Raw genomic sequence first — 23,819 nt, 5'->3', positions numbered from 1 at the left:
TTAAAAATGACTGTGTCGAAGAAAATAATGACAATAAAAATGATAATAAAAAATATATTAATTCATCCTTCTATAATTTATTGTTCGATAAAATCCCAAGAGTTCATTCATTACATCTTGTTATTTGCGTAATATGTCAATCGAACATTCTGTTTTCTTAATTGTAAAATATATTTCAAGAAAAATTCGGTGCAGGATATGGTATCCTTATGATGAATCCACGAAGAGAAGGGGAAAACATCATCGCGGATTCGCAACTTATATATAGATGATGATAACGAAAATGCTAAATAGTAAAGAATAATTCGGTGTTTATACTTATAGTGAGAATTTTTTGCTACTAAGTGTACTGTGTGTGAGACAAAAAAATAAACATGAAGAGTTTGTTGTTCTTGGTAAGTAATAAAATAGATGAAAACATGATTTTTCATTAAACGATTATCAACATTTATCACGTGTCATTTTTATTATCCTTCACTCTACTGTATTAAGTGTAGTATTATCGATAATCACATATTTCTAAAGTTCTGATTTGCAGTTTCCTGTCATTCTTAAAGTCTCTGATATAATGTACGGAAGTAGTGAAATACAAGTTCAATATTTGATGTAAGATTGTTCAACTTATATTCAAACCAATGTTGTACATATTTATCTCCTTTAGGATGATCATAGCCATGTTTCTAGTCTACGACTAATTAATTTCTAAATTAGGTTCTTTTTCTATTAGTATACATTTTTTGTCAATTTTTGACAAAAATCATTCCTTGAAGAATTCTTTTTGAAAAAATTGGATTAATTTTTTGTTTAGCGTTTTTGCAGTCTAATTTGAAATAAATAGTTATAAAAGAGCCAAAGGATCTAGCTGGTTAAGATAGTGAAAAATGCCCTCAGTGATATTCCAAATATAAAAAAAATGGTGTTAACCCTGAAAAAGTAATTTTTAGTCCCCTAAACCCAAACATAACTTAAAAAAATGTGGTTTTTAGTTTTTTTCGATATCTTCGGCTTTATTGATCGTAAAAACTTATTCTTATTTCAATTTGTAGGGTATTTTATTGTCTACAACATGATATTTTTACAAAAAATTTTTATCGAAAAATTCAATTTTTTAACGTTTTTGAAATTTTTTAAATTTGTTTAAAAAAAACTGGCTTCAAAAAAAATATATAGGTATCTATTTTTTGGATGTCAAGTTATCTCCATGATTTTTCCAAATTTTTATAGGGTGAACATCATGGTCAAAATAACGAAAAATCATTTTTGGTCTAGCTGGTTAAAATTCCAAGAAGTAAAATTCCCTCCGTAATATTCCAAAAAGAAAATCATTATATTGTTCAACATCAAAAAGTACTTGATTAAAGAAATGTTTAGGCCCCTAGAATCAAACATAACTTAAAAAAAAATTAAAACGAATAAATATATATATATATATATATATATATATATATATATATATATATATATATATATATATATATATATATATATACATATATATATATATATATACATATATATATATATATATATATATATATATATATATATATATATATATATATATGTATGTATGTATGACAGAAGTCAAATGCATGACATTTTTTGGTTCTTTCTTTCCTTTACATTCTTATCCACACTTAATATCTGGCGACCATATTGTAAATTGAAAGATATCACCATTAGCGCTCTCAAAGAGAACAAATTCTTAACAGCATAATTCAAGTAAGATTGTGCTGCAAAAAAAATTTTGTAGCATTTTGCAGTATTTTTCTATAAAACATGTGTATGTGGGCAACGCATGTTGTAAATTTTATTAAAGTATACAATTTCTAGATATTTTAACAAGTTAGCTTTCAGTGTAAGTGTAAAAGATATAAAATACCAATACCTGAAAATATAAAATAATAATATATTTCAATAAGTAACATTACTGTGCTTTTTCTATAAGCACATATTGAACAATAAATAATTACAAATAATATAAAGTTTTAAAAGTATCTGAAACTAAATATAACTAAAATAAAGTAACAAACAAAAATTATTTTCATCTTAAACCTAAAAATAATAGATTAAAGTAAATGTCATCCTGAGAACTAAAAGTATGAAATGACTAGGGGCTAACTAATTAGTCCTCATCGCTGTCCTCTTCAATGACTGGTTCAACATCTGTATATCCGAATATTTTGGTCAATTTTTCAGATATTCTTAATTTTTTCTAATATATACATAACTTTTTTGGTAGGATACTTTTTGTTATAGAACAACATGGAGTTGTGTATCTATGATTAATACTGCGCTCTGTAACAGCTTTTAATGTGAAGCTATGCCGGACTGAGTCAAATGCTTTCTCAAAGTCTACAAATATTAGTATCAATGACTTGTAGCATTCTATAACTTTCTCTATCAAGGATTTTATTACTTGTAGGTGGTAATTCTAAAAATCTAGCTTAGGTCCCAGTCTGTTATTGGGTCGCTGATAGGTCTGTAGTTTCCAATTCCTGTTACATCTTCTTTTTTATGCAATAGTATCGTAATGCCACTATTCCATTTTTCTGGCGTACTTTCTTCGAAGAGGTAGGCATTATAAAAAATTTTTAAAGTTTTTTAACGCATAACGTAGAAAAATTACCATAAATGAATTCGAAGGAGACTTGTAACTGTAACTTGTAACTTGTAACAAAAAATAGAAAAGCATTTTTGAAACTCAAAATATTCCTATTAGTTTTGTGAAATAGGGTCTTATAAAATATACCTCATCATCATTTGTGATTACTAACAGCCCATGGCTGGCCATGGTCGCCCGTTGGAGTTTCTAGGCTCTAAAGTTTCACATGGTGTGAAGGGGAGCCACATGCATAACTTCCCAAAAGTCTATTGTTTTATATCTAAAATTTTTACTGTTTAGTTTGTCTTCTTTGAGGAGAAATATACGCATCGAGAGTATTAAAAAATGGTTAGTAAAAGTGTATAAGTTGAAGAAATGCCAAATAAGTGGAACTTAGCATTACGATAATTAGTATCAGTTCAATCAGATCAACGTCAAACAAGTGGACAAATATGCATATCTGGGAACAATGATTAACTCCACAAATGATTATACTCAGGAGATCAAAATCAGAATAGAAAAGGTTAGAGCAAATTTCAACAAAATGAGAAAAGTGCTATGTATAAGGGATTTAAAATTGGAACTAAGAGTAAGGTTGGCGAGGTGCTATGTTTTTTCGACTTTATTTTATGGATTGGAATCTTGGACCTTGAATGCGACATCAATGAAAAAACTGGAATCATTCGAGCTGTGGGTGTATAGAAGAATTCTGAAAATATCGTGGACAGAACACATCACAAACAAAGATGTTCTGAGAAGGATGAATAAAGAAATAGAAGTTTTAAATATAATTAAAACAAGAAAATTGGAATATCTCGGACATATTACACGTGGAGAGAAATACACCTTGCTCCAATTGATTATGCAGGGAAAGATCTAAGGAAAGAGAAGCATAGGGAGGCGTAGAATGTCATGGCTGCGCAACCTTAGAGAGTGGTACAAATGTACATCAAATGAACTTTTCAGAGCAGCCGTCTCAAAAGTCCGAATAGCTATGATGATTGCCGACCTCCGCCGCAGAGATGGCACTTGAAGAAGAAGAAGTATCGGTTCGTTAAGAAAACTATACTTAGGGCAAACACAAGAACGTACCTTGACAATGTATTTTCTATTACACACAAAAATAGAAAGGAAACTAAATATCCACCTCGTTTTTGATGACTTAGAAAAGCCTACGATTATACCTTCCTAACCTTTATCCATAATTTCCATGTCTACACCTTCTCTTTAGCTTCATCTGGTCTTCCTAATTTTCTGCATTCCGACGGTAGCCAATTTATCAATTGTTTTGGTAGTCTATCTTCTGTTATCCTCTGTACTTAACCTTACCATATAAGGTATTTTATCCTTATCTGGTCTACAATTGTGTGATTTACTTTTTAATTGCAGAAGGTCTGATGTGTTCTAACCTTTAAATTATTAGGTTCTGTTTTACTCCTCCTATGCACATAGTTTTAGTTTATTTGCATTTATTCTCATCTCCATTGTCTGTATTTTTTACGTGCTTCCTTTTCATTTATTCGATATCACCGTGGTCCTGTGTCATCACGATCTGATCGTCGGCAAAGCACAGCGTGAATACCGATTGTATTCTTATTTAATGGAATTCCTAATCCTCCACAATTGTTTTTACTCCACAATACTGTGTATTATTACATAGTTTTTTAATTGGCTTTATGTTTATGTTAATGTTGCTTTATTCTAAGGCCAGTCAGATTTGTTTAAGTATCTTTTGATTCTTAACGATTTTCTTTTCTATTAGTTGCGCAACGCAAAATAAGTGGTTCACGGTCGATCTTTCGGCTCTAAAACCTGCTTGGTTTTCTGCTTCTATATATTTGTACTCTATTTCGATTATATTTTTTAGTATTGTTCCATATACCCGACTCAATGAACTTGTGACCGCCATCCTCCGGTAATTGACATAGTTGTCATTGATGCCCTTTTAATATATAATATTCGAATGTCCTTTCCAGTCTGCCGGCCTTTCAGTTCTATTGATACAGTTTTGTAATAATTGCGTCAATTGGCGGTTAGGCATAGAGGCCAGTACCCTGAACTTCTATGACTTTACTAATGCTTTTAGAAGACTTTCGAACCTTAAAAACATATTATTTTGTCCACTTATTAAATTAACAGTATTTTGTATTTTTGTCCAGAGTACATTTTGTGAATTAATTTCATCAATATAAACGAATGTCTTCATTTTTTAGTCAAAATATTAGGCAAGCTGATTATACTTAGAACTTCTTGATGATAATTTAAAATCACTGTCTCTGCCAACCCATTGCCAATAAATTAAACAAATTTTATATTAAAAAAAATTGTTTTAATTTAATAATGTTTGTATTTTAAGAAAAATATCCGAAGTGGAAATTGAAACGTAAATAAACTTATTTTAACCTCCAATTGTAGCGTATTCCCTCTAAAAGAGTAACTACTTTAAAATAAATACCACAAGAAAATAGCTTCAGAACCAGGTATTTTAATCGAAAAATAATTAAGGATAGCTTTAACAAAATGTAACTAGACTATCACAGCAAAAATAATCTTACAATAAATGAAATTAATAAACGATCGTTATTTGACAGTCCAAAGCACTGTCTTCCCTAGCTAACCATATCCCCACTGGTCCCTATTTGAAAGTCCATCAATAGGGTAATATTTGAACTTCTTGTCTCAGACTTTAAACGACATAAATGCGTTTTTCATGAAAATGGTTAACATTATAGTGTTAAAACAAGAATGTCAATATTACGTACAAATTACGTTTAAATCATATTTTTTAATAAAAATCACAAGAAACTGTCGTCAAATAAGTTTCGACCCAATTTCATATCAGGAACCATTTTCGTGACGCCTACTGTAAGAAAACAGAAAAAAAACTTTATTTTTCATATATTTTTTCTCTTTTTTTAGTTTGGATTCACTAGTATTTTATCAGCATTGCTAGCCGCAGATGTTCGCCTGGTGAACTTAGATCCACCAGAAGCTCAACAGCAAATAGAACAACAGGACCAGTCACTTCACTATGCACCAAAAGTAGAATCAAATGTTCCCGCAGTAAGATATTTAGGAAACGAACCTCACAATGTAAGTAACACTAATATAATATAATTATAATTCAGATTTAAACATACGGCTCACACTCCCTCTAAGGGGAAAATTCACTTATCCCAGATACCTATGGTATTAAAAGAATTGAGCTCTGGTCGGACTCTTCCCGTATTATCGAGCCCTAGGTGACTTGCTATGCTGGAGTATCTCCCAAAAATTTTCGTTTAAATCTGGACTTCACGAGGAATACAGTTTTTTGCATGGTCTTATAAAGATGATCATTAAGACTCAGCTGTTTTATGTTCTCTAGGAGGTTTTTCGGAATAATGCCAGTAATAAATAGAATAATAGGTACTATCTAGGTACTTTTCATTCTCCATTGTCTCCTTATTTGTTTTTTTAGATCTCTGGCGATCTACTTGGCGATCTTTTCATTGTAATTAACACACAGATAATTGTTGTTAGGTATCGCCACACCAATTATTTTTATTTCCCTAGTAAGTTTATGAACTAGTATGAGATCCTGTCTATTATGTGCCACTGGTTAATCTGTGAGCACAGTACGGTCCCAGTATAGCTTATAGTTGTCGTTTTCAAGCATTCTGTTAGGGATGTATTGATAATAAGAAAGATGGTCGGTTTGGAAAAGTTCCTGTTTGTTAGCTACTTCTTGGGAATAATCTTTCCTACCGAGTCATGGCGTTCTTTATAATCAGTACCGACAACGCCTGGCAGCCTCCGGTAAGATGTTGGATGGTTTTAATTATAATTATTATTATTTTAGTATAGAGAAAATTATTTTTGGTAGATCTTGAAATAAATATTTATTTAAGATATATTCGCCAAAATAAGAATTTTGAAGGAAGAGATGAAAAATATTACCTACGTACCGTATATTAACCCATACACTGCCCAGAACTCGCCAGGCGTGTTCACCTTACTAAAACTTCAGTGTCCACGACACGCGTAGCGGGTACTGACATAACATAGACTTAAAGAACGATTACTAATCGGGCATTTAAGGTGGTATGTCACAATGTTAAAATTTATATACTTTTTAGGTACAGTTATCGTCACTATTTCAAAACAAATCTTCAACTTATGATTATGTACGTAAACTGTACACCTTCTATTTTAATGATATCTAGTTAAAATTTCCAAAGAAAGCAGTAATTTTTTTATAACTGTACTTAAATAAATCGATGTCATAACTTACGTGGTAACGTGCCTAAAAATTGGTATTGTGTAATAATTTTTGAACTTAGGTACAAAATAACTACGTTAAATGATTAACTATCCAAAAACCTTTATTTTAAGCAAATGTTCGTTATCCATACTGCCCTAATTTTTAAATTAACTGTACCTAAAGATAAAATTACAATTAAAAGCTGCAAACTAGGGATTTTGTTGATGTTACCATTATAAGTTGGAATTTTGATAGTGAGAAATTAGTTCGGCTATCACTTAATAGATGGGAAAATAAGTTCACGTGTCATTTAGTAGAAGGCAGCAGTGATGTATTACATAGCGACAAATGCGTGTTTGCCGAATTTAAGAAAAATCTGCAAAACATTGAAACCTAGTTTTGTGGTTATGCCAATTGTCTATTTGTTATGCAGTAACCATGGTAATACGAATCACGTGGTTTTGTTTAGCAAAGCGGCCCCTCCCAGTTAATATTTTGGCTTCGTTTGACTTTCAATTATAAAGAACTTGAGTCATAATTAGAAATCAGATGAAAATCTGAAATTTTCTGAGGAAAAAACTTCCACTGTTAACATTTGATATGAAAAAAGTTATTATTGTAGTGACGCTGTTTTTCAACTGACTAACATATTTTAGATTTCTTAAAAATACTGTTCTTATAAATAAATGGTCTAATTACCATAATTCCTTTTTTGATTATTATTTACCTGCTTTTCAAACAATTCCAAATTTCTTTATCAGTTTGGAATAAATATTTTTGGGCAGATAAAGAATTCAGAATTGTCATAAATATTTCCAAATGAATGAACGTTTTGTGTGTATGTAGTAGTATAAAAAATATCAAGTAATTAATATGTTTACTAAAAAAATTCCCAGTCTGCACATCCGGCTAAGTGCTGGTGTAAGATAATTAAATTTTACGACCTTTTTCGTCTGAGAATGTATTGAGTATCATGTATCATATCAATAACTGTTGATAATATGTATTAGAATTGCATACATATAGTTAGTCGATTTTTTACCACAAGAACAAGCTGTAATAAAACCACACTTGTGTAATTTAATACAAAAGCAAGTTTTTTGTTTAAAATTTAATTTTGTATTATTTCGAACCCCGCATCTGTCGTGAAAAATAACTGCGGGACGTGACAGGACTTATATACGGGAAGTTAGTTGTTTTCGCTTATTTTAGTGCAAACTTTTTTTCTGGCAAATAATTTTGTTTTTGCCGTAAGGGTCGGCTAAAGTTAACCTCGGAAAATGAAATCAGATGGAAAAAGCAGAACGGTACTTCGTATAGTGCATTTACGAAAATTGTCAATGTTTTGGATAGTTTGTTACAAGCTTTACTTGTAAGTTGTAAGCCTTACAAGTAAAGTACAATGAGCTTTGTGAAGTGGAAAGTGCGGTACTTAAAAGTATATTCGAAGAAGTTTCCGAAGAAGAGATAATCAGTGAGATGGAGGCAACGGATAAATACAGTGCAAGGTACTTTGAGTCATGAATTGTAAAAGGTAAGCGCAAATTTAAATTACCTCCAATCGAGTTGAAAAATTATTAAGAGTTTGTAACCTAGGTTTGGCAGAAAGGATCTCCAGATTGAAGTTTACATTAGAGAGCTCTTAAAGATAATTTTCAGTCGAGTTTCTAGTAGTCCTTGTAAGATTTCTGCTCTTTATGATATGATTGAGAGTCAACTTCGTTCACTTGAGACCTTAGACAAAACCTGCTGACAAGTTTTCGGCGATATTGTATCCTCTTATTGAGTCAGGTTTGACAAAACATACCATTCGACTATAACATCTTGTTTGTTGTGGAGAAACTGCAGAAGTTACATCTTTAGAAACAAGATTGAGTGGGCTAATGAGCTTTTTACAGAGTGAATTTCAAAATAAAGAAGAAATTGATTTAGCAACGGAAGGTTTTGGTTTACCGACTGAAAATAAATATAAATTCAATAACCTTGTTGCCAAGAAAAATGTAAAATTACCTAAGCAAGGAACTGATCGGCCCTTAGCGACCGCTGCTGGGTTAATAAATTATGAGGTTTATGGAAAGTAGCTGCGGGACGTTCCACACGTATCAATAAATACACTTTTTAGTGTTTACATCTAGTTTCAATACTTAGAAATGTTAAAAAAAACAAAGCATATCAGAAATTTAATGATTTTTATTCTGACATTTTTTGTTTCTATCGACCATTTTCGGTAAAAAACAGTTATAAAAAAAACTATTGAGTTTTTCTATCATTCGAGCCCAAAGTTCTTCATCTCGCTCAATCTTTTCAATAAATAGGGGCTCTGTATCATTAACATATACTACAAAGTACTATTAATATCTATTTTCTTCAATATTAGGAAACAAGACTGGTATACACTATTTAAAATGTTTATAAAACAAAAAAAACAACACTCAAAATCAAAACAGCAACCTCAAAGGTAAATAAATAACAACAAAACACGATTCAAAATTAAAAAAATATATGGAATGATCCAATCCGAAAATAAAAATTTCTGAAACTTCTACTAATAGCTCATATCAACTTACATTGAACAAGACTGCCGCAGACTGCCGATTGAGAGCGAACTGTACCGATCGTATTATATTATAACTCCCAGTACTTGCCCTCACTGGCAACTATGTCGCTGTTCAGAGAAGTAAATTTCGGGAAAATTAAAAAATTAGAATATGATGCACGTGCTGCCATCTACTCAAAGAATTGTTAAACGTTAGTTTATTTGTATGCCACTCATTTTAACTGCGGCGTGAACATACCCCCTTAAGATAACACTATATAAAAGTGCGGGGCACATAGTGAATACTTTGAAATTACTTTATCACGTGGCGGTTTCATGATTACCAGTTGTTAGCTCGAAGTGGAAGGTGTTTGTTGCGAGTATAACGTTTAGTGTCTCATACAATTTTGAAAGGTTTTTAGGTAAGTTTTAAGTAACATTTAATCAACTTATAATTAAAAGTACAAACGAAAATATTGTTTGTTTAAATTTTTTTAATTGGTTTCGTGGTAAATGTTATTTTGAGGTTATGTTTACTTTATTTTTCAAAAAATGTGTGGATTAGCTTTAATATCAGTTTTTATGAGAATATAATTAGAAAAAAGGAAAACCATTGCATTACTAGTATTATTTGGCAGTCTTTTTATAAGATACAGATATTTGATGATAAATCGATTTTGCTTGTAGTTATCCCTGATTTTCTTTGTTTCAGATTAAGCTCATAGAAAGTGCTTTTGAGAAATGGCAGCAAATACAAATCAACCGTCGACGTCAAGCAAAAAAAGGAAGTGCGATAATAAGCGTATTTTGACAGAAGATGAATTGTTACAGTTGCTAGAGCAGTCTGACGATGATTTTGATGGTTTTGACAAGGCTTATGAGATAAGTGATGATGAGAGTGATAACGATGATGAGAGTGATAATGATGTCGAGAGTGGTAATGATGTCGAGAGAGATGATAACGAAACTGTTACAAATAATAGAATTACAATTTCACAAAATGAGATATTGCTACCTGAAAATGGGGCTAAACGAGCAGAAAACACAAAATGGTTTGACAATCGTCCAAATGTCAACAAAATACCCTTTACTGGAATTCCTGGCTTAAGAGTAGCGGTAGATAGTAACGAACCCATCAATTATTTTAATTTGCTCTTTACGGATGAGTTTTTTGAGCTTATAATTGAAAATACTAACAATTATGCTGTTGAAATACTTGCTCGTAGTACACAGGATCAGAGTCGAATCACAAGGTGGAAAGATGTAACTAAAGAAGAATTCAAGACATTCTTAGGTCTTCTGTTCCATATGGGCACAATAAAATTAATCGAATTATTGATTATTGGCGGACTCATTACCTCTTCAGTATACCTACTTTTGCCAACTTCATGAGCAGAAATAGATTTTTGTTAATATTGAGAGCGCTGCATTTTAACGATAATAATGAACCCGATGAATCAAGGCTTGTTAAAATATTGCCAGTAATGAAGTTTTTTAATTCTAAAATGTCCCAGATTTATTCTCCTCAAAGAGAGTTTCAATTGATGAATCAATGATGTTGTGGCGAGGTCGGCTGATATTTCGTCAGTATAATAAAGCCAAAGGACATCGGTATGGAATAAAGTTATATATTCTCGCTGAACCCAACGGACTTGTTCAAAAAATCCATTTCTATGCTGGGGCTGCCGATACTATTGTTGGTGGTAAAAACCATACTCCAAAGGTGGTCCATAATTTGCTAGAAGGGAAAAAATGCTAGGGCATTCCATTTTTATGGATAATTTTTATAATAGTATTGCTTTATCCGAACAACTGCTTCGAGAAAAAACTTACACAACAGGTACACTTAGGGCCGATCGATCTCAAAACCCAGTAGAAGTGGTATCAAGAAAACTAAGGCAAGGTGAATTTTATAACAAGTATACTATTGATGGTCTTTGTATCAGTAAATGGCGTGATAAAAGGGACGTTTTAACAATTTCAACAGAATATGATGCGGAGATGATTGAAACAATTTCGAGAAGTAAACAAAAAAAAATGAAGCCCAGACTTGTAGCCAAATATAATAAATTTATGGGAGGCATTGACAAAAATGACCAAATGCTTAGTTATTATACCTGTCAACACAAAACTCTACGGTGGTACAAGAAACTGGGAATTCATATATTCCAAATAATGTTTATGAACTCCTACTATTTGTTCAACAAATACTCCGAAAACAAAATGACATTGTACGATTTTCGAATATCTGTTTTGGAGAAACTATTACCAAGAATATTAAAAGAAGAAAAACCAACCTCCACTCAGCATTTTCCAGAATATTGTGAAAAAGACGAAAGTGGAAGATCAAAACGCCGCCGTTGCAAATATTGCTGGGATACTTCTAATAAAAGGAAAGGAACAGTAAACTTTTGTTCACAATGTCCTAATGAGCCAGGATTATGTCTGGTCCCATGTTTTAGGCTGTTTCATGAAAAATAAGCTTTTATGTAGATTTTATTTTGACATTTATGAGACTTCTCAAATAAAGGTTTAATTTTAAAATATCAACAAATCAATTGTTTATTTCTTTATTCATGACTTATATTTGTCACAATACATTTAAATGTTTAGTTTAATTATTTGCTTAGATCAATAAAAATAAGAATATTTCCTTTTTTTTTTATTTAATTACCCGAAAATTAATCAGAACACGCAAGGAGTGTTGGGGGCACACAGGCAAGAACTTATTGGTATGTGCCCTGGACACGCTACGCAGGTCTATGTCAATTTGACAGTTTTCTTATGTCCATTTGAATATGTATAAATAAAGTCACAAATAAAACTAAAATTTTCAACTGGTTGAATTGAAACGTCTTGGGGCACCTGACATACTGTTACAAATTTAACTGGCAGTGAATGGGTTAACGCCACTTTATACGCACGTACGACGCGCGATGGCAATCCTTTCAAAACATATTCTAAAACTCTTTGCAATATTGTATTACATTTTTAATTATTTATTATCAAATATTATTATTTTATTTAAGTTCCGTGATGTATGATTTATATAATATATGATTATTTTAACTTTTAACATTTAATTTGGATTTGTTTACAAGGATAATCTTGAATGTTTTCGTCTTTTTCTAAACACAGGATATTATTCAACTGTTACTGTAGCTTTTATGAAAGTTATATTGCCTTGCACTTCATTTATGCAAAGGCACCGGCAAGGCAGCAAAAATGTTACTTATGAATAGTTATATTGCCTTTTTATAGTTTAAAGGGACTAATACATATTTTATCTATTTTTGGACATAAATAACCCCTATATATTTCAACAGTTTCTATATTATTATCATCCATCTGGACGTGTTTATGTGTTGATTAAAATAATATTTTCTACTATATAAAGTATTCCTCTTCTTTCATCATTGAAGTGATAAATCCAGCTATTTTTCGTTTACGTTTTTTCACTTGCTCTGAAAAAACTTTATTCTGATCCCTTCTCATTACAGTGGTAACTGTCGATCATTACATCTCGATCTTAAAGTTAAGGTATGTTCAATGTCTTTTCATTAATTTTTGTGTTTTTGCGATTATTTTAATATTTGTCCAGACTTTTTAGCTTGTATTTTTTTTACATTTAGACTTTTTTTGTACTTTAAAATTTTTGATAAGTACGAATCAGCTGTTAGTTTTACTGTTTTGTCAGTCTCACTGCCATATCAGTTACTGGATACGTGTAAACCTGACTATATTGTATAAATTACTTAAATTTTTCTTTATGTGCCAGGATCTAAAGAATAATTTTTACATATTTTTGTAAAATACTTACGAAAAGATTAAAATTTCATAATTATTTAACATTTCACTTACATTATTATTTTCACGTACTTTAAAAAAAGAATACTAAAAAAAGAATTTATAATTATTTAGCATTATGTTGAAGTAGGTTATAATAGGGTCTCATAAAAGTTACTGGTGTATTATTTAAATTAAATTTCAAATATTTTTTTAATAAGTCTATTAAGATAATGGATTTAATCACGCTTTTTAAACTGAGTTAGTTTTAGATATTATAGACCAATTGAAAAATATTTTGTCTAAAAATAGCCTGTTTTTAATATTAGTCATCATTTAGTATATATAAAATCGAATTATTCAATATTATGTGTAATTGAAAGATACTCTCACGAAATTAATTAATCATCTCATGGTCATTTTTTGTGATCTTAAATTGTATGTTTTGTTTCCTGTGTGCATGGACTACAATGCCCAAATTAACTTTTAAATTAAAAATTAAAGAATTTGTTTAAAACTCATTTTTTGCAGGTTCTGGAAGATATTTATTTAGCTAGACAGTATCACGGACAAGACGGAATAGGAGGATATCTTTATGGATATAATATCCCAGATATTGCCAAAACTGAGAAAAAAGTAGCTGGTGGCGATTTAAGAGGAGCGTATAATTACATTAATGATGATGGAACCGAAATTAAGGTAATAAGTTAAAAACAATATTAGTATGAGTAGACTTTAACTTACCTCTTAGACATTCATTATCATCAACTTGTACGCGTCCACTGCTGGACATAGATCTCCCTCAGCTCTTTCTATCTGTCTCTGTCTTAGGCGGCTTACAACCAGTTACTGCTAACACGCTTAAAGTCGTCAGTCGTTCATGGGTGTCCTCTGCTCCGTAATGCTTCTTGTCTTGGCCTCCACTCGGCAAAACGTCTTGTCCATCGTTTGTCAGATAATCTGACGACTTGTCCTACCCAATTTCATTTTAGCGACAAAATTCTTTCGATAGAGTCTGTTGTTTTTTAATTGACGACGAATTTCTTCATTTGAGATTTGGTCTTTCATAGAGACAACCAATATCTGGGGCTCTATAGCTCTCTGAGTCACGTAAATCATGTTTACTACCTTTTTGGTGAGTGTTTATGTATCTGTTCCATAACTGATGAGAGGTAACTTACTGGTCAAAGATTTTTCTTTTGAGACATATGGATAGGTCCGATTTTAATATAGAGTTTAATTTAGCAAATCCTGTCCAGCTTAATCGCAAGCGACGTGGGATCCTACATGTCTGCTTATCTCTGTTCAATCGAATTGCATATCCTAAGTATTTATAGATGGAGTTTGTTCAATATCCTTTTAATAAAAAGCAAAATTACGATTTAGCACCAGATTAGTGATTATTTGCGGCTTACTCATATTGATCTTTAGTCTAACATCCAAGGAAGCGTGATATATTGTTTCTAACAATATTATGGTATCTTGGATATTATAATTTCTATATTTTTCTTAAGTGTCGGATCAACTTTTAGGTGTATTAACTATATATATGCATATTTAATATTTTAACAATGTCTTTATTGTATTTTTTAATTGTTCGATCCCACAATTTTCTGTTATAATTTTAATCATGAATTTGCTGATATGGTTTGTTTGACTTCCTCATTGATATTTTAGACAATTAATAAGTATATTCGTAACATTGAATTAGATATTACAAAAGACACAGGCAGGGTGTTAAGTGTGACCATAACCAACTATACGTCTATGAGTAATTTGGGTCAGAAATTAAAATATTCCATAGCTTTTCCGAAAATAAAGTATTGAAGTATTCCTGTAACTCACCAACTTGGAAAACTCTATTAGGAATAAGTAATAATGCTCTGAAACAAGAACTGTAAACATCATATTATTCGTAATACTCTATTTCGAAGGTGACACAGAACTGTTTTGAGTTACATTTTATAACACATAAGATAATTGATAAATATAAGATATTGGGCTTGTACGAAGAGCACAAGCTTCCGTTCTGTATAAAATAAAAATTAAAAAAGGGAAGAAGATGTGTTTAGAATGAATACAACACGAATGGTATCGTAACATATAGGAGTAATGGTCACTAAAAGAAAAGTCAGAAACAAGGCTTAAGGTTGTCAATATGGATTTTCATAGAAGATTTGCAGTAAGGTAGAAACGGAAAAAGGTAAGAAAAGAGGAGATACATAATAATCAACATAAAATCAAACAAAAAAATGGTAATGTCGTTCCCAAAGAATGGTCAGATATAAAGGAATACCCAAACAAGTCCTAATTTGGAAAGTTAAAGCATATAAAAAAAGAAACGACCAAAAAAGCTAAATTTAAGGAGTAAAGATAAATACATCATTGACCAGTCAGTGGCAGAGGTCAAAGGACAGTCAGTTTTAAACCGAAATGTATATAATAATAAGTAGGGCAATTATTAAGTCGGGTGTGTCCTTAATAAAGTCGGGTATCGATTTGGTTATTCCTGTTAGGTATTTTATCAGGAGGTATACCCAAGGAATGGTTTCCGTAGACCTTTATTTGCCTCCCTATAAAAATAAACGCTGGAGAATTTAGACTAGAAATGTCCTAAAGATCATAAACAAACGAATATATCACAAACTGGACATGGATACAGGGAAAACGAAGTTTGGGTTCTGTAAAGGTGTCGGTACACCAGAAGCTCTCTCTACATTCAATCCATTCATTTAGATATTCTTGCAATATAACAACACCAACCATATAACAACACGCAATAATACACATTAATGAAAATACATCAAAAGAAGTTCAAATTAAAAGAGAGGTAAGACAGGGCTGTGTGCTGTCACCACTTCTCTTCAATACATACTCTAAAAAAATTTTAAATAGGAAGAAACTGCTAGAGTTAAATGTCAATGGAACTCCAATTAACATTAGTTATGTGGATAATACTTTATTTTGGCCGAAAATCTTGAAGATTTGCAGAGACCGATAAACAAGATAGGTGATTCTGCAAAATAAAATGACTCTTCAATAAATATCAAGATAACAAAATTTAAAGAGATTTCAAAATCATCACAAAATAATGATGAAAGGCAAACAGTTAACGAGAAAACTTTTGAACAAGTAGAGAATTACAACCTTCTTAGCACCATAATCAATCACGGGAATAATTAATGAGAAAGGTGTTTTATACAAGGGATCTAAAGCTGGATTTAACAGTTCAGTCGGCAAGATATTATATATTTTCTAGACACTACTCTATAAGAGAAACAATAACAAACAAATATATAACACACACTGAAAGTCATAAAAACAATGCATAAGACTACGGAAATAATATCAACCGTAAAAACTAGAAAGCTGCAGTATTTGGAACATGTTATGCATGGCGAAAGATATGACATGCTTCAGTTAGTTATGCAAAGGAAAATTCATGGAAAGAGAAAATGGTATAGATGCTCATCTATTAAACTTTTTAGGACATCCTTATCTGAATAACCATGCACGTAAAAAAGGAGAAAAAGGGTATTTTATAGTTCTATATATTTATTAACAAATTCATTAAATAACTTTAATTTCTGCTGCCTCTAATAATTTTTGCGTTTTGGTCGTATTATAGTTTTTGCTTCTATTGTGAGGTATTTGTTTTGCCATAATGCATTGTTTAGGCATCTTGCTGCTTTGTATACCTTATTCACTTCTTTATGTACCTTTTTTCTGTCACTTTCACATAGCTCGACTATTTTATTTCCAAGTTTGTCGTTCCCATTACTTGTTCTCGCATGTTGTTATTTAAAACCAGTTTAGTTCTTCTTGATTCCGCTGATATCACTATCAACATCATCATCATCATCATTATTCTCTGCCAATATTATGGTGTCGTCGAACTTACATAACGGTATTGCTATTTCTTCTATTTTATATCCCTTTCTTTTTCTACTTTCCCTGTTTCATCCATTATCAGATTAAATATTAATCGGTTTAGCGAATCTTCTTGTCTAATGCCTCATATATTGTCATAATTGTCATATAATAAATGTATCGCGTCACTAATTCCTACTTTGTCAAAAGCGTTCTTTAAATGTATCAGGCACTTAAAAAACATCTCATTCAAAAATTAAATTAAAGAGGTATAAATTAATATGGCTCGAGAAGTAAAATGTTTTTTGTTAAATTATTCCGAAACTACTACTACGACGAAATACAATATTTTTATACAAAGCCACATGTTTTCTCCAATATTTTTATTGAATAATGCAAAACAACAATCAGTATACTTATTGTGTTAAACCATTCAAGAAGTAATTACTAAAATATTTTATAGTTTTTCTACGTATTATATATTATGATTTACTTAACAACAATTTCATACGCTATTGCTAATTAGGTGTTCTCATCCTCATAACTAACCACTGTTTGTATTTGGAAAAATATGGATTTAAAAAATAATAATTCTCTCATGATGATATAATAGATATAATTATCTAACACGTCGTAGATACTAACCAATTATTTAAATAAACTAGAAACATTTTATTATTAATATATTTATAATAGAATTAAGAAATATGTGGAATTAAAAAGTAAACCTAGAATTATTAACAAATAATTATTCTTTTTTCGCGTACGTATATTTTATTGATTAATAATATTTTTTTAATTTTGAGTTATATTATCAACACTGCTCGAAATACTTTTTAAATCCATGCAATCATGGAATCATGTTTTTGTTAATTATCTGCCTCATTTTAAACTTGTGTTCTGATTTTTCAAAATTTGCTTCACGAAGTTCTATAATCTACTGCATGTATTTTAACCAATCGTTGAAACACTTTCCTACCATTTGAAGATGGTATAAAAAAATTTAAGATTGCCAATAAGAACAAGATTGAAGACGAAACAATCTATGTTAAAGGAAAAGCATAAGAGAACGTACCCAGATACAATTATTTGCGATGTGAGCTAACTGAACAATGATGGGACCACAGGCTTAAAATAAACCGACCCATTGAGATAGCTAGAATCGTTTTCAATAAGATGAAAGCAGTATTGTGCTATGGAAAACTGGGAATAGAAATTAGAACTATTGATATGCTACGTATTCTCTGTACTTTTATATGGAGTTGAAGCCTGTACAATTATAGAAGCAACTGAAAAAATACTTGCTAGCTTTAAGATGTGATGTTATCGTAGAATGTGGAAAATATCATTGACACAACACGTAACAAACACAAAAATATTAAGAAAGACGAAAAAAGAAAAAGAAATACTTAACACTAAAAAGGAAAGAAAAATGAGGTACTTTGGTCACATATTAAGAAATAAATAATATGACTTGATGCGATTAGTTATAGTAGGAAAAGTGGAAAGAAAAAGAAGACCGGGGAGACGACGCATGTCCTGGTTGAAAAATTTAAGGTAGTGGAGTGGAAAAACAACAATAGAACTATTTGTTGTCATTTTATGACCGACTACTAAATTCCTCTGTACTACTCTAATATCTGTTTGTTTTGTCATATACACATTTGTTTCTTCTTTTTTTTCTTCCTCTTTATAAACGATTCTGCTTGTTCATTGGCGAAATATTTCCTTATTTATCGGTCATCATTCCATCTTTTGCTCGGTCGGGTCGTCCGATACTTCTTCTGCCGATTGGTGACTTATCTCTTGATATTTTGATGACACGGGTCTCCCCCATTCTACTTATGTGGTTATTCTATTCTTTTTTTTTTCTATTTAATGTCCATTCATTTATACACATTGCATTTTCATCTAATGTCTTCACTTCTCTTTTGATCTCTCAGCGTATTTCCTGTAATTCTTCTCTCATCTCTGCCGTTTCTAGTAGCCTTTGCGTTGTGGCTGTGTCGGGTGTTATTTCTGAGGCATATGTCATTATTAGTCTTACACTGGCTTTGACTTCATCTCAGTGTTAATGTGTCTGTTTCGCCATATTCTTGTTATTAAGGCATTCTTCCAGTCTATTTGCTTTTTGTACTTAATCTCCCACTTCTTTGTTCAGTTCTCCACAGCTGGATAGTGTATGTAATTCCAAAATATTTTATTTCTATTACTTATTCAATACTGATGCTATCAATTTCTATTTTACCTCTGGTTGGTTCTTAGCTGATTACCATTGTTTTACTTTACTGAAATGAGATCATCTTATTAAATTATTTTGCTCCAATGTTAAATCTGTGGACCAGTCGTTGCAGACTATCTTCATCTTGGGCTATTATTATTACATCGTCTGCGTAACAGAGTACTTCTTTGTTTCCCATTCTGTATCATCTTTTTTTGTTAACGCTTTTGATTAGATATAAGAGCGTATAGCTAAATTTTTCATTTATGATTAAATTGAAAATCATATAGCTCAAAGAAGGGGGTTCTTATTTTGCTACATATTTCTATAGGTTCTTTAAGTTGTCCGTCTATTTTGACTTTAATTTTGTTGTTTTAATAAATGTTTTTATTAGTTTTTTTATTATGTAGGGGAACTTCTCTAATAAACAGAAGATTGATTACATCTTTGAGTCTTACTCTGTCAAATTCTTTAAATGCTTTCTTTAACTCAATTAGACACGTATTTGCTGGTTTATTATACTCTAGTGATTTTTTAGTAATTTGCTTTATGACGAATATTGCATCTGTACAAGACCTTCCACTACGAAAACCCTGTTGTTCATCTGCTAAACTTATTCTTTGATTCATTAGTTCTTGTAAAATTTTAGTTATATCTTTTAGGATAGTCTTTAACACGTTAATCGCCATGTGACCCGACATCTGAGTCTCAATTAAATTATACCACCAGGCCCTGTGACCCATATATGGGCTTCACGACTTGTTATCGTTTTCGACTGTGTGAACCGATGTCTAGTTCTTGCTTTACATTGGTTCATGTGGGATATTAAAATAAGGGGCCTGGCCGCTCCAAACAGCTTTTGGCCTGGGATTTTTCTATTTTTAGTTCGACTGATACGCGTAACAAAATATTCGCAAAAAGAAAACAAGTTTTTAAGTTTTTTATTAGTGTTTAATGTAATATCAGAAATTAAGTACAGCTAATTTAGGAACTGAAACATGGTATCACATGAATGTCTAAATATAAACAATTAAAAATAAGTACAAACATTATTTTTGACACTTATGAACGTCGAAAAAACATGACAAACAGTAAAATTTGTTGCAAGCTATACAAGAAAACCTCGATTTCTTTGCCTTTAGCTGTGTTTGTTTTCGACCTTCATTACTGCAGATTTTTTCGTAGCAAATATCACATCTATGGCGGTTTCTGGAGTCGGTTTCCTCTAATGCATGTTATTCTGTATAGCTTGTGTTTTCTACTTCCATGTAATTCAGTTTCAATAAACTCTGAACAATTTCTTCTCTGAACTCTGTTATAGATATGTGTCCTTTTGTTACCGTCTTGTAAAGAATATATGCGTTTACTATAGAAGTTCCTAGTATCAGTTCAAACACAAGCTTGCGATACCACTTGATTCCCTTCGTCAAGGGCGTATAATACGACTTCAGTTGATCAGATAAATCAATGAACGATTTCCTGTCATTGTAATCGCATATTAGTGTGGGTTTGTCAATTTCTTCACCTCGCCGTTGAACTTTGGTTGTGTTTGCTGTATGACAAGTACTCAGAGTAAGTACCTCCCGTTTGTCTTGTCACTTTAGGACAACCACTCCGTAATGTTCTCTAGCAATAACCTCTCCCTTTTTCAGCTTCTTGGTGGTCACTTTTACGGGATTGAGCTTTATGATTTTTCTGAGGGTGCCGACTAGGTAAGTTTCTTGTTTTAGAAGCTCCTGTGGCAAACCAACGCTAGTATAGTAATTGTCCGTAAAAAGAATCCTACCTTTAACATATTTAGTAGGTTTTCAAAGTAAATTTTCAGTAACATTATCTTCTGCAAGTTCTGTGAGGAATTTGCTAGTGCATACTTGTTTGATATTTTTGACTAAATAAATAATTATCAAAATATTTATTTTGAATAAACTCTATTTTTGCTTTTCCTACTGGCATTTCCTGCTTCCCCAAAGTCTGACTCACGCATTCTAACTCATACAGTCTGACCCACTTTTCTAGCTTCAACTTTTAGCATCTTTCCCTCTTACCTTTGCCGTTGATCCAGCTGTTTCTCTTTTCATTCTGTTCCTTTCTACTATCCATCTATTGCAATTTAATATCGTATGTGTCACAGTGTCCGAGTGTCCACAATATAGGATTCATCTGTGTCAGCCTTTTCGAACCTAGAGAGGTGGCTAAAACACCCATATCCTGTGAGCACATGCATCAGGAAATAATCCAGTGCCCTTTGGCTACAGTCCACCCAATTATTTATGTATATATACTTAATAACAGGTGTTCTATTCCAAGCAATTTCTTGGAAAGTACAGGTATAATCAATAAATTTTCCATATAATTACTTCATTGCTTTGAAAAGTGCTCTTAGCGTGAATCATTAGATAAAGGATTTTTGATATTATTAGTTTATTCTAGTAAGATATTTGACAAAATTTCGCTAACAGGAAATAAATTTAGAACAATTTTTGCAAAAATCTTCCATAATCTTAGTTTAACATTACATCCAGTTTATATCCAATTTTAATTTTAAAAATTTTTAGGTCGAATATTGGGACGATGGAACAGGATTTCATCAAATCGATAATGTTCCTAAAATCCTGCCCAAGCCAATTGAAGAGTCTCCGGAAGTTAAAGCTGAGAAGGATAAGTTCCTAGCAAGATGGCATGAAGAAGCAGAGCGAAATCAACGCCCAGTTGCGTAAGTATTAACTTTCATGAATACTATAAATTGTAATTAAAATAATTTAATTATTTTATTCACATACTTGTTGATATTGTTACAGGATATTTATTGTAGAGAATATTTACCTTTATTGTGCTACCAATTCATATACTATTTATTTCTCTTTATTCTTCTGTTTCGTTTTTTTTTTCTTTTTTATTCCCATGAAAGTCTTTCTTTATACCTTTTTACAGTACCACCTTAAAATATTCTAACCAATAGCAACTTGAAAATACTATATTGTAATTTTACAAACGTTTTTATTTAATTTCTTTCGCTTCATTGCACCACATCGAACCTGGAATAATTAAATTAATTCAGGTCGAATTGAACTTTCACCTGTTCAAAGCGATACATATCTCCGAGACATCGCTAACTTTCAGATACTTCGATAGACTGCTAATGTTGTTAATATGAATGACGACAGATTGCCAATAACACCCTAGATTATGTTATAACCAACAGAGATATACATCTATTGAAAATAATAGACGAAAGATGCCTCAACTCAGCAGATGTAGGTAGCGACCATAGCCTAGTATTATGTAAAATAAAAATCATCCTGAAATACTTCCCACCCAAGAGGGCGTCGCCAACACAAACAAAAATCAGGGTAGAAGGACTAAATACGGAGTCCACGGAACACTTATACAGGAAAATATTATCAGAGAAGATAGAAATATTAGAAAACGATAACACCGAGGAAAGCTGGGAATAATAACATAATTAACGCAGCAACAGAATCACTTAGAGAGAGGAAAGTAACGATCGCTAACATATCAAAAAATAAAACACCATGACTTAGAGAGGAAGTGAAGACAAAATGTGAAGAAAGGAAGAAAGCCTTTTTACAATACAGAACATAACATACACAACAGGCATACAATTACTATAAACGAATCAGAAAAGAAACGAGTAGTTTAGTTAGACAAATAGAAAAATAACACTGGCAGAGTTTCTCAAAACAGATGAAACACGACTTTTACGGAACACAAAAAGAAATATGGAGCGTGATCAGAGAACCAAGAAAAGAGATAAAGGAACTAATAAAAACGAAACACATTCAGAAGGAAACATGGGTAGACTACTTTCGATCCTTATTTGCTAAAGGTGACAATAACGAACCACCAACACCAGAGGTGACGACAAACGAAGAAATAAATATTGGGGAGGAAGAGGTAAAGGAAGCATTAAGAAATTAAAAAAAAGAAAATTACTAGGAGAGGACAGAATACCGAACGAACTCCTAAAGTACGGAGGACCAGATCTGACCACACAACTATTACAACGAATCCAAAAAATAAACTGAACTCTCTTCAAAAAGAGAGACAAATCGGACCCGGAAAATTACAGAGAAATTAATTTATTAAACACAATACTAAAATTGACAACCAAAGTGATAACAAATAAACTGAATGAAACTATAACACTAGCAGAAGAACAACAAGGTTTTAGGTCGGGAAGATCATGCACCGACGCTATATATATAATGAGGCAAGTGCAAGAGAAATCACTAGAATTCAACAAACCTGCATATCTACGTTTCGTGGACCTTACGAAGGCATTTGACCGGGTCAAATTCAAAGACGTTATCCACTTAATGTACGCAAGCGAAATAAATCTAGGAATAATCAAAACCATCGAAAATATCTACCAAAAGAACAAAATAAAAGTAAAAGTAGAAGAAGAACTAACCGATCCTATTGAAGCTGCAATGGTACATGACAGGCAGATTTCATTAGTCCTCTATCATTCAACCTGATTATGGATATAATAGTAAAAAAAGTAAGAACTAAAAAAGGATACCAAATGGGAGAAAAA

At 31.6% G+C, this 23,819-nt stretch overlaps 1 protein-coding gene across 1 annotated transcript in view; it reads left to right on the top strand.

The window, feature by feature from the left end:
- Positions 1–238: 238 nt before the first annotated feature.
- LOC140431965 (uncharacterized) overlaps positions 239–23,819 on the top strand; it is a 28,049-nt gene continuing 4,468 nt past the window's right edge. The window contains exons 1-4 of the mRNA XM_072519836.1: positions 239–395; positions 5,525–5,698; positions 13,702–13,869; positions 21,817–21,974. Of these exons, the coding sequence (XP_072375937.1) occupies positions 375–395; positions 5,525–5,698; positions 13,702–13,869; positions 21,817–21,974 (521 nt within the window). The 5' untranslated portion in view covers positions 239–374. The remainder of the gene's footprint in view (positions 396–5,524; positions 5,699–13,701; positions 13,870–21,816; positions 21,975–23,819) is intronic.

This window comes from Diabrotica undecimpunctata, chromosome 1 (genome assembly GCF_040954645.1).
Source record: "Diabrotica undecimpunctata isolate CICGRU chromosome 1, icDiaUnde3, whole genome shotgun sequence".
Lineage (NCBI taxonomy): Eukaryota > Metazoa > Arthropoda > Insecta > Coleoptera > Chrysomelidae > Diabrotica > Diabrotica undecimpunctata.
Note: the sequence above shows the minus strand (reverse complement) of the source record. Positions and strands in the feature narration are given on the sequence as shown.